The sequence below is a fragment of the Calonectris borealis genome, chromosome 5 (genome assembly GCF_964195595.1).
Source record: "Calonectris borealis chromosome 5, bCalBor7.hap1.2, whole genome shotgun sequence".
NCBI lineage: Eukaryota > Metazoa > Chordata > Aves > Procellariiformes > Procellariidae > Calonectris > Calonectris borealis.
Genome location: NC_134316.1, coordinates 41,890,736 through 41,903,073, shown reverse-complemented (window position 1 = coordinate 41,903,073; position 12,338 = coordinate 41,890,736). Strand labels below are relative to the sequence as shown.

General features: G+C 38.6%; 1 protein-coding gene across 5 annotated transcripts in view; it reads right to left on the bottom strand.

Annotated features, from left to right (window-relative positions):
• ZNF106 (zinc finger protein 106) overlaps positions 1–12,338 on the bottom strand; it is a 44,413-nt gene that overhangs the window by 31,172 nt on the left and 903 nt on the right. Inside the window, exons 1-4 of one of the 5 annotated variants that reach the window (XM_075152055.1) lie at positions 12,169–12,331; positions 3,859–3,976; positions 3,633–3,718; positions 2,243–2,304 (exon numbers count right to left, since the gene is read on the bottom strand). In XM_075152055.1, coding sequence (XP_075008156.1) covers positions 2,243–2,304; positions 3,633–3,686 — 116 coding nt within the window. In that variant the 5' untranslated portion in view covers positions 3,687–3,718; positions 3,859–3,976; positions 12,169–12,331. Of the gene's footprint in view, positions 1–2,242; positions 2,305–3,632; positions 3,719–3,858; positions 3,977–7,835; positions 10,631–12,168; positions 12,333–12,338 lie in introns of those variants that run through there. The other 4 variants (XM_075152057.1, XM_075152053.1, XM_075152054.1 and 1 more) reach the window with 4 other exon arrangements.

The following is a 12,338-nucleotide window of genomic DNA, read 5'->3' as shown; positions in this document are numbered from 1 at the left end:
GGTGAGGATCTAGTGGTGAAGATCTCAGAATCATTGTCAGAAGAAGAAAGTCCAGAATAGAAATGCTCTACAAGTTAGCTGACCAGAAGCCCTAAATCAGTGTCTAGTGCTGAGGACGTTCTGGTTTCTGAGCAATCCCTTCCCAGCTGTTCAGTAACAGAACAAATCCTTTTTATGCCCAACAGGACAGATACTGAATAGCATAAAGCGCTTGACTCCAGGCACATTTTCAGAATGCTCCTAGCTCCCAAGACTCAGTTGTGTGAGGCACTGCAGAGAAGAAAACAAAATTATTTGTGTTTTTTTTGTTTTGTTTTGTTCTCTTTTCTTTTTAAGCAAGTAGCTGAATTAAGAACAAAAAAAACCCCCAAGAAACGTAGGGCTGAGCAAGGGATGGCAATGGCAGGGGGGGAAAAAAGAGGGTGCGGAATGTGAGGAATTTATCATTTTTATGCCCTCCATCTTTACTACAAAACAATTTTTATTTGCAAAAATGAATGGCTTCCAAGAAGCTGCATTTGTACATTTTCTCAATGTGACACAACAACAACTTTGTTAATCTGAACAAGTTGAAGATTTTCTGAATCCCACTAAAACAAATGTCATTTCAAGAGGGAAAGATTATTTAATTTTCTTTCCAATACATTTTAACACTTTGACCACAGTCCACACAGGACCTGCCAAAAGACAGGCTGATGGCAGAGATTCTGAAGACAGAAGTTCTTTTCCCAGTTTACTAACCTGTTGTGAAGCCCCGGACAAATTAATCAAATATTAAATGGAAGTAGAAATCAGACAACAGAAGTTATTTACTGACAGTTAACATGCACTTAAGGTAAGTAAAAAGTATCTTTTTACTTATTGTCCTGCAATAAGGGTTATTTTCTATTTTAGAGAGACAATTGGAAATGTTAGCAGATATAAGTGGGCATACACATATGCTACAGATTTTCTGGAAGTCTTAACCTAAAAACATATTAGGTTGCTGATTTAGACAAACTACAGCAATACTTAGCAATTATACACAACAGTGGTATAAAATACTATACAGCTGGCTCAAACAAATGTCTTCAGCTGTGGCACATATGTAATACAATCTTGTTCTCCAAACATGAACACTTTTCTGCAGCTCTATGTATGCTTTGCATAGAAAAAGTTACTGAAGAAAAAAAAATTGCAAACTTCCTCTGGTTTTGAAACATTATAAAACAAAACAGTTTAAGAGTTTTACTAGAACTCAACCTGGCACAACTTAACTACATTGGCATTAGTATCTATCATATTATAGATCAGATTCTTAATTTCACTCAGCCTTTCTTGAACAGTTAATGCTTTAAAAAAGGGGCCTGGAGCCCTAACAGCTGCACTCACCTTACACAAAACAACAGAATAAAAGCTACATGAATGAAAAACTAGCATGTGAACAGAAGTAGTCTACAATTTTTCTTCCCTGGATATAAGATAGATATTCTAACAAAATAGATCTCCCACACCTCTACGAGGTGAAAGAAGATTACTCCTTAGTCCTTTAAAAGGTGTTTAAAAGAGATTCACCATTTCCATCTAAAGTTTGTGCTGCAAGATTAAAAATTAGCCTGTAGGTCAAATACTTAAGTGCAGACTATCTGATCTCTCTGGCTACCTCAAAACCTATACACCTGAAAGCAATTTTAACTCCCTCCTCCTGCTTTCCAAAGGCTGCAAATAAAACCAAGGAAACCAGAAGGAAAATACCATCCACCATGGTTAGGTCTCTTAACCAAACAACCGGACCAGGGTGGCAGAGGACAAGGCAGTCACTCAAACAGATGCAGACTTTACATCCAAGACATCAATCTTCTCAAAGTGGTTTAAAAGATCAACAATTGCTTCTACATCATCGAAAACTTTTAAAAAACATTTTAAAAAGGAAAATACCAGTGTTCATAATGCTGCCAAAGGCAGAATTCTAGTGCTTCCAAGAAACCAAGCATGAAACTGCCAAGACTTAAAAAACATGGTTTTTAATTTTATTTCACTGCAGTCCAAGAAATACAGGAGAGCTTTCTTCCACATCGTTTGCCTCCTGAGTTTTTGACATTAAGAGAACATGTTAGTTGCATGCCTTGTGATAAAGCTGGCAACAAAGTGATGCATAAAAATAAATTGTACAATCAGCTTGTATGGGAAATAGGACGTGAGTTCTTCCAGAGAGTGACATACAAGCTGCACAGAGAGAAAGGATGCAAGATTGTTCTCATACCTTCCCTTCAGGTTTTCAAGTTCTCTGTGGTGAAGCATGCTTCTCATGTGTTCTTCCATCTCCTTCAACATGGGGGAAAAAAAGTAAAATTGGTCAAAACAAAACAAAACAGTGTATCATATTTGAAAAGCTCACTGCAGGGAACTCTCCTGCCTTGCAGAAAGGTGTACTCTACTCCTGTAGGGCTGTAGCAGTTGCCATTCTCGTTTCTATGACCATGAAAGCACAAGCAGTCACACTCTCAGGAAGTCATATAATGTTACCTTTCCTGAGGAAGGACACACAGGAGTCGTTAGAATTCAACAGAAGGGGAGCAGAATTCCAGGAGAAAGACAAACAGGAGTGCATGTAGCAAAGCTTATTAGACTGATTTTTGACAAATTACTGTTGATCATAATTTTTATTAAAAGTCTCATTGATACCACTCTCCAGAATCACAGTACTTAAAACACTGTTTTCCTGTGCAATCTGAGTAGTCTCTCTGTATTTGCATTATGACACAGCTGTAATTTCATCATCACACGTTATATTTTACTCTGCTAGATGCACTTCAGAAACTGAGATGTACATAACATGTCAGTTTGTTGTTTACAGCAACCTTATCAGTGCACTGCAGTGGTAGTATAATTAATCGCTATTGAAAGAGAGCTGCTGGAAGAGAAAGAATGTTCATAATTCAGCGGAAGGAAGCAGTTCAGAAGATTTCTCTTGGTGTTTGAGCCAAAGTGTTTGGAAATCTTCAAAGAACAGATACCAATCACTATCTTCTTTAGTCCTTGAAATCCCATCTGCAAAGGGAAATCAACATCTTCAACCTTGAAGAGTTGTGTGAATTAATACACTGGCATTTGCAAGATATCCATGTGCCACGTGGCTAAGCAATATATGAAGGCCCACTAAGAAACACTCAGTTTCAGTGCAGGCTTTGCATGATATGCAGAAGCTACACACCAAATTGACACATTAATGAAAACGCAGGCTGTGCTGCATAATTCCACATTCTCCTTCCATACGGAAACACAGACCTCCCAAACGGAATAAAAAAAATTGTGTATTACAGTATTCTTAACATAGCACAATTTATAGCCAAATGAGTTTGAGTGCTTTTCAATTTATTGTCTTTATACAACAACATAAAAACCTCAGAGATCTCAACATTTTTAACATTCAGAATCAAGCATACTGCACAGGTCATTTCAAGAAAGATACTCTAAAGCAGATGCAAATACATTATTTGATTTGTGATAGACTTAGATCAATAACATTCTTGTTAGAGGGAAAAACCCTCACACTTCGCACAATTTTAAAATGGAAGAATTTCTTAGACACATTTCATATTAGTATCTTCATATTAGTATCTACTGACAGATGTAAAGCATTAATTATTTACCTTTTTTGAGTTGTACACAATGTGACATAATATGCATTTTCGTTCTCGAACCATGCTTATTAGTCTGGAAAGATCTTATCCTGTACCTGCAAATAAAAATAATTTAAAAAGAACCAACATTCAGGATTACTTTTTTTTTTTCATTAATCTGTTTTAGTAAGGAAAGTAGAAATAAGTTATTATGCATGAAAACACTTGTGCTGAGTTTCTTTAAAAGAATACATACCTCTTATTCTTCAAAAAAGATAAGACAGTTTTGAACAGTCATCTAAAACAGCTATAATTAAAAGTAGCTTTGCCTTTCTTTAATTTTGTTTCTTGTCTTCCAAGACATGGCACTCATTCTACAAGCAAACAGAGATCTGTAGGAATCCTCTCAGCTACTCAAATCAGATTAACAGAACACTTTTCAACCAGGATGATGAGAGGGAGATAAGGAATTGGGGAAACCAAGCAGGACAAACTCAGATCTTTATTTTGGTATACAGGGCAGCTCAAGTATGATATTTAAGGCCCTAGGAAAATGAAACGAAGGCCATTCATGACATCAAAGACCATCAGTCTTCAAGGTTTATCAATCCATTTATTCACCATAAAATAAAACCTAAAGTGATTTAAATTCAGTATTTTTCTCATTAACCTCCATAAGAACTACACATATGCACGTACTGAAATACTCAATTTAGACAGCATTTTAAGATACATTCTGTAACACCATGCTCTACATGGGCACTTTATGTATTTGAATCATTAATAAAAGCTATTGATTTTCATTAATTATTCACAATGGTAAAAGATTATTCAAAACTTTACACCAGAATATTAAACATTTTAACACTGATCTACTTAAGACTTGCATGTATGCAAATGAAAGCAGCAGCAGATCAAATTAAATGCTGTATGTATTTTATCATAATGTTTAATTCATAACGAGAGCAATTAAATTAGAGAGGTACATAACAGTCTAGGTTATAATACAAAGATGGAGATGTCTGCACAAGTAACAGAGTATAATCTTTGCCCTTTTCTTTCTCTTAAAAGGCACTAAAATGCAGAATGATCAAGCATTATAGTAATTTTTTATTGACTTGGTAGAGGCAGTTCCTCACCCTAAAGTGGAAAGAAATTTATCTTTTTACTACTAGGCATTTTTATATCTCCACACAAAAAGACAAATACTTCCAAGCTTTGCTATCTTACCTCAGTCATCTTCAGAGCTAACTTAGCTAATACCATCAAACTCAACCTACAAGAGCCTTCTTTAACAGCTCATCTCCACAGCTTACCCTACAAAGTTAATTCTAATTATTTACCATCAACCTTCTGTACCGGGGCATCAAACCCTCCGAATCTGATACTGACTAGAAGCTGTGAGCAAAGGGCAAGAACTGGATTTTTACCAAATCCAGATTACCTAGAGTTAAAGCAGCTGACATTTGGTGGTACTGTCCAACTGTAAACAAACAAAAATAAGCAAGTAAACCCACACCCACTCTGATTCCAAAATGCGGTTCTTTGACAAATAACTCTTTTCCTCCAGATTTGCATGTCCATTTACAGTTAACGTATGCACCAGCGTCTGTCCAGCTTAAAGGGGAAGGAACTGAGAGTTGCAATAGCACTTTCACCTTTAGACAACAGAGAAAGCAGTTTCCTCCCTAAAAAAAATCCACATCATCATACCAAAACAAACACACTTAAAACACAACAGGGGATTCAATCATCATCTTATGTTCCCTATCCAGCATTCCTAAGGTGCCATTCTTGACCTCATTGAAATACCTGGTAGTGTTTAAGTATGCGTTCTCTAGCTTTATCACATGGGCACCTGATGTACTTGAATCATTAGTAACAGTTATTTATTTTGACAAATCACCCCCAACAAAGGTGCAAGATCATTCAGAACTTTGCACCAGCCTAGGTCATACAGAGCATGCATATAAATTCATATGATATCTATGATGTGCATGCAAAAGCACCTGCCTTCATGGAAGGTCAGAACACAGAAGTTTTGGAACAAAGTATTTTGCAGTCATTTGAAACCATATATAAAGTGTATAACTTGTTTTTAAACATATTTAAACTGAGACAGCAGTTAAGGAAAATTTAAGCTAATATGAGTAGAGATAGAAAATAAGATATTTCAGCCTCATGGTTTTCCAGTAGGTTATTAGATGAGTATAGCAGCACATCATCAACATACTGTTTATACACAGATCTGTGCAGCTGCAACACAACAGATCCAAGAGAATTATTTATGATTATACACAAGTAACAAAGGTTTGGATGCCTCCCAATATAGGAGAGCTGTTTTAATGTGATTAATATGAAGTTACTCCTGAAAAGCAAGAATGCTAATCAGATACTTCCTTTTGCATTAAAATATTCTCTACTCCCCCAACATTCTTCACTAGCACTACTTTGTAGTTTAGCAGAATAATTCCCTACATGTGTTCAGGATCTTGTTCAAGATTACTCAGGTATTTACAGAATTCATTCTGCGCAAGGGTGAAACAGCAGCATGGGACTTAAATCAGGAAAAGCAGGCCAGTAAAGTATGGTGACTTGCTGACAACAGTTAGCACATAACATTAAAGAGCTTTCACAAGTAAAGCTAACATTACACCTGTTTTGGCTAATTAAAACATATAGTAACTATACACGATTACAGGAAGAGTTTTAGGCTAACTGCCCAATCAACTGGGCATTGCTTATGACAGAGTACTAAAAATACTAATGGAATTCAAATGCTATTGGATATCACTATGAAAAGTGAAACTTTCACCTCCACAGAGAGAAGCCCTGAGACAAGGACTCAGAAGTACAGAGATTTAGTAGATGCTACAGGGACTCGGAGAAGACAGACCCACATTCTATTTCCAGATCAACTCTTGACTTACTGTCTACATAGAGATAAACCACTTCCCTTCATCCTTAGCTTTCTCCCAAATCCTGCTATAAAACCCAAGGCTCACTTCAATGAAGTACTTCAATTTCACTGTAAAAGACCTTTCATGAAGTACTTTGAAAAACATTACAAATTCAAGGTATTCCCTCATTCACTATGCAACAGTGACAAGAACCAGACAGCTTTTGAGCCATTTAGTCAGCGATGGCATTTCATCTCATCATACACTGGTCTATTCAATCATAAAACTTTCATACTGAAAAACTTCAGAAACACAGCTTTCTCTACATAAATGCAGGCATATTTGAATTCTTAACAAAAAAAATCCCATACTTTGAACAACCTTCAAGCTTTTATCAGATTTAACCGTTTGTGCTTTTAAAATCACCAACTTGCTGCATAGCATAGGGAATTACCTCTCATGGGACATTAATGGGAAAATGAGCTACTCTAAAAAATAACCATCAAACTGCAAGATAAGGTTTTGTCAAGACACCACCACCACATAAAAGAGAAACATATGTCAACAGCAAAATGTGAAGCCTTCAAAACAAATGAGATGTTACGACAACTTTCTATTTTGAAAGACTGTCACTGTTCAGTGGGTGATTTTTTTATTTGTTTGTTTTAAAGGGAAGGGATGCATTTTACAACTATGTGATGTAAATGCAACTTGCCCATAGCCTGCACCTGCCTAGAGCTTGGAAACACCACACACATTTTAATTAACTTAAGCAAGTCTGCTACAGAGATTTTGGAGAACGCTTCTCACAAGTAAAAATAGTCTACAAAGAAAATAAGGCATTAGACTACTTCCTGCTACAACATCCATTTGTCCACAGTTATTCAACCTCACCGGATAACATACATTAAAAACGTACATCAAGGTTAAATCTGCTACAGATCAGTGGCTGAACACTCTGACTATATAAAGCCACAAGTGCCATGGAGCGGGGCGGGCAGCCCGGCATTCCAGCTGCCTAGAAATCCTCAGGAGGCCTCAAAGAGATCAGCAGCGCTGGCCTGTCTAAAGGCCTGCCTAAATGCTGCATGTCCCTACAGATAGCAGTGGAAACTCTACACTTGACAAGAACGGGAGTCTAGAAGTTCACTGTGGCAGAATGCTGTGCAGCAACACGCTCCTCAGGTCCTCACGGGGATGTCGTTCTTTTTGCTTCAGAGACTTCTCTCCTGCAGCAACCGATTGCACACGTCCTAGTTGAGCTGTAGAAAAGTAATACAGCTGCCACAGACACGGGAAAGGAGAGGAGAGCAGAGAGAAAAAAGCAACTCACCACAAAGTGCATTCATGAAATCTTGAGTTGGCTGATGGTAGGAAGTGGTGGACACAAGGTCATTCTGACTTGGAGAGGAGCCTCTTGCTCAGAAGTGTATTTAGGCCCTGGAAAGCACTTAAACAACCACTGCTAGGCTAGACCATATGTAGACTGATTACCAGCACAACTTATTTTGCTAATCTGCCAAGAAGCCTGGTCTTTTCACAGGAAAACCTGGAGAACTCCACATAGGCCTTTGAAAGCTATATCCAACCACCTGTTGTGATAAACAAATGCTACAAAGCAGTAACGATTGCTAATCTATCTAAATAATGATTTATTAAAGCCTAGTAATAAAGACAGATTTTCTTAAGGAAAAATTTTATGACTGTAAAACCATTTCCCTGTATTATACACTGCTCCAAACATCAAAGCCCTGTACCGCTGTGAGAATGCTGTACAAAACCAAGTAATTCACCGTAACAAGACAGAGGCCTATGCTCAAATTTCATCACCTTGAGCAGAATTTATGCGGAACAAATAAAGCACCAACATACAAAACTATCATTCCTTCCCAGATTCGTTGCCCTTGAGGCACCTGAATTCAGCACGCATCCCCTTGCTAGACTGTAACTTTTATCAGTTACCTTAACATTACTTCTGGGCATATGTGGGAGGCACTTTAACCTTCCGAGGTGCTGATCTGTGCAACCTAACCTGATCAACAGCCAGAAACTTAAGGACTTACTAAAGTTAAGTCATGACTAACAGCATTATTCTCCTCTAGCACACTATCACGCACTGTACAAACTACTTTGTAGTCACAGGGTTTTTTTTTAACATGGCAAAGGAGATGACTATATTACAGCCCAGTAGCTAAAATACTTATACCAGAAGCAAGACTTTTAAGGTAAATTTCTCCCTGCTTTCCAAGATTTAACTTCATCCTCATGACAGACTGAGGGTACTCTAGACCACTCAGCACTGAAGCAGCACCACTGCACAGCAAACGTCGTAACTGGGCGGCCAAGTGCTCAACTGTTTTGACATTGAACCAGAAGGAGAGGAGAGTTATTTCACAGATCAAAGTTCTTTAAGTTCCTGTTAAAAGCAATAAAGTTGACTGCACTAACTAGCCTAGAAGACATCTAGCAGAAACTGTTTGCATGCTATCCCATAAGTACAGCTGGCTTTTTACAATATACAGGGAAGGCACACTGGAGATAAGAAGACTGTAGAGAAATACCTTAAACAGACGCGCGCAGGTACAGGAACACCTGGCACAAACACAGAGTTTTCACTGATGTCTGTTTTTATTTCAAGTAAACCTAAGAATGGGGTACAGACCAGAAGAATATATACACCTTAAGTCACAATCAAATTGCATCTTTCTAATTCCCTATATATAAGCAATGCTAGTAATTTCCTAATACCAAACTAAGTTTTCCTTGCTGTAAACCAAGATGGTAATTCCTCCCTAGTGAAAGTAAATGCCTTATTGCTGTCTTACTTATGATAGCTTTTTACGCACCCTAAGATTCAGGGATATACACTGTCCTAATTGGAATGGAGAGCTGTTCAGCATCATTGCTGTATGCTGTCATTTAGGACAGCTAAAATCCACACACCTGGAAAGCTTGTTTTCCCCTATACTCCCAGTTCAGTTTTAGACATACACAAACTCTTTTTCATCAGATGTTTTCCTCAAACACCACATTTCCTGAACCTATTAAAACTGCCATTCCTTTTTCCAAATTGCCCACAACGCTCTAAAAGAAATGTTCAAAACCGGACACAGTACTCCAACTAAGACCCCTACTAGCACCCTTTGGAGAGGGAAATTGTCTCTGTACCCTTACTACCATTACAGCCTCAAACATAATTGATAATGATTGAGATGATTGCTGATCTTATTAAGAAGCAACATAGTGATCCACAAGATGCGGGACAAATAACCTAACCGATTTAGATATTTCTGTGACTTACAAAAGAATTCACATCAGCTTATTTTGATAACCTTGCGCCATTTTATAAAAGGTCTTCAACAAACAGACCCTTATAAGAATGACAGAAATACCCGTGACTTTACACTTATTTCTGTAACTGTTACCTTTTCTGTAACAATTTTTTTTTTCCTTCCTAGGGTATTTAGGCTCATAATACCCTTCACAGGTATGCATACTATGTCTCTTTCACCAATTAGAAGTTAAGAACAGGGACTCAGAAGCCAGATCAAAACAGACTACTCTGTACATCCCATCTATTGCAGTTCCACAGAAGCAGGTACCTGGCCTTGGCAAAATGACTCAGACTCCCTAAGAAAGATCTACGTCGACACAAGAGAGCATGTAGGAGAGCTTTCAATCAGTCATTGGGCTTTTTCTATTTATGCAGTCACTACAGAGTATGAAGAACCACTGGAGAGCGATTTGAGGCACTCAAACCAAAATAGTCAGGTCAGTCTTCAGTATATGGAGCTTTGGTGCCAAGTAAATTCAAGTTAAGGATCCCAAACATTAAGACAGAGGTCATTAATGACCAGGCAATAGAAATACACAGCTCTGTCTGAATTCTTACATCTCTGTAACACAGTTTGTCCCAGGGCTGAATATTAGCGACTCCATCAACTTGGGATCAAAATGTAAAATAGTCTAGGACTAGATGAGAAAAATCCCTTATACTACCAATATGAAAAACATTTTTATAAAAACAAAGAAGGTATTGGTAATGTATAGTATCCTCTTATTTTCCTATAATGGGCTTGAATCAGATAACATCTCAAATCTTATAACACCATCTGGTGGCAGAGTTCACAGAAGATGATTACCAGATGTTAAAAAGAATTTTATCAATTTTAATTTAGTTATGATAAAATTTAAATTTTATTCCAGTTTATTTATGAATTTTGTCTTCACAAGATAAAGTGGAAACAAATCAATGGAAAAATACCTTAATTTTACCTAGATGAAGTTATCTACAAGTCTTAGTATCTCTGTACACAGTTTGGCTATGTATTTATAGGACAGTGATTACTCTTATTCCTTGTACCGGATATCACACCCTGCATAAATTAACATGCATGTAGCCGACATCTCTGAATTCAAACGTGTGACATTTTTAGACATACGGGTTAGAAGTTATCTGAAGTTTGGTCACAGCAACCAAACCAGCTCAGGTAACAGACTACCATAGTTTGGCTCAAACCAATGACTTGTTCCAAACTGAAAACACTAGAACATAGTGCCTATTTAATAAACTTTACATACAAAAATCAGTCAATAGTGAAACACAGGTGGTGGTGCAAATGCAGTTGCCTTGTACTGCCAGTTCAGTTGAAGTCAAGCAAGGACTTAAACTATTAACCAAATTTCTGGAAGGCTTAAGTGGGTTTTTTAGGCTAGGATCTATCAGTTCAGCAAAACAGTCAATTAGTTTAATATAGTAATTGAGACTTGACTGAAAGAAGTAGCAAATGACAAAAGAACAGAAGTAGTGAGCAGAGATAGAGGAAAAACACCTCCAGGAACTCATGCTGAAAACAAAGTCCATCAAACCTCAATCCTCTTCTCTCAGGTCACTCCTCAGAACTCATCTGTTCTACAAAGCTCTTTAAAGCTGCACTTCAGAAGGTGTAGGGAAGGTGAAAAGGAAAATTGCTTACTTGCACGAGACCGTTGTTAACGAACCACTATCAGTAACGTATATTGAAGTATAAACTTTAATTATCAATGCCGCTTCTATCCAATGTTCATAAACTTTTCCAAGTTGAAGTTCATAAGCACCCCTGAACAGTGCTTAATATAATTTAAGTTTGCATGTGAACTACCCTTCTTGCAATGATGAATGATTACTTTTAAATACCTCATATTTCATTGTACTATTAAGACTTGTTTCACACTATCAGTCCCACTCCTTTTACGTTACCAGACATTTATCACCACATTCATACATGCTTTCACTATGGCACATTTTTAGCTGTGTGTTATGAGGAAGGTAAGTAAGCAACTCTGTACCCAAAGTCACACTCCAACCCTGGAAACGCTCCTGGCAGGTATGAAGAGACAGCATGATAGCTACACATCTGTAACAGAGAACCTGCTCTCAGAGAGCTCGTATTGAACAGGATAACAAAGTTCAGGGATCACTGCAGCAATAAGGGATGCTCACAACGCAAAGCAAAACGCATGCCCGCCCCAAGGCAAGAGGCCCGCTGCAGCCCCTCTAGGCTGGGCCTGCCCCGCTCCCCTCCCTAGGCCGCCCCCTCCGCCACAGCCGGAGCAACCCACCACCACCCGCGCTGCCGCCTTAGAGCTCCCCCAGCCCTCTGCTCCCCCCCAGCCCCGGCACTCACACATCGCACCCCTCGCCAGGGCAGCGGCCCGGAAACCCATCCCCCTGCCAGGGCCGAGCAGGCCCGGCCGCCGCCTGCCCCGGGACCCGCCGCCCTCGCAGCGACAGCGCCGGGCGACCCCACACAGACCCGCGGCGCACGGCGGGGCGGGGCAACCGCTCAGCACAGCC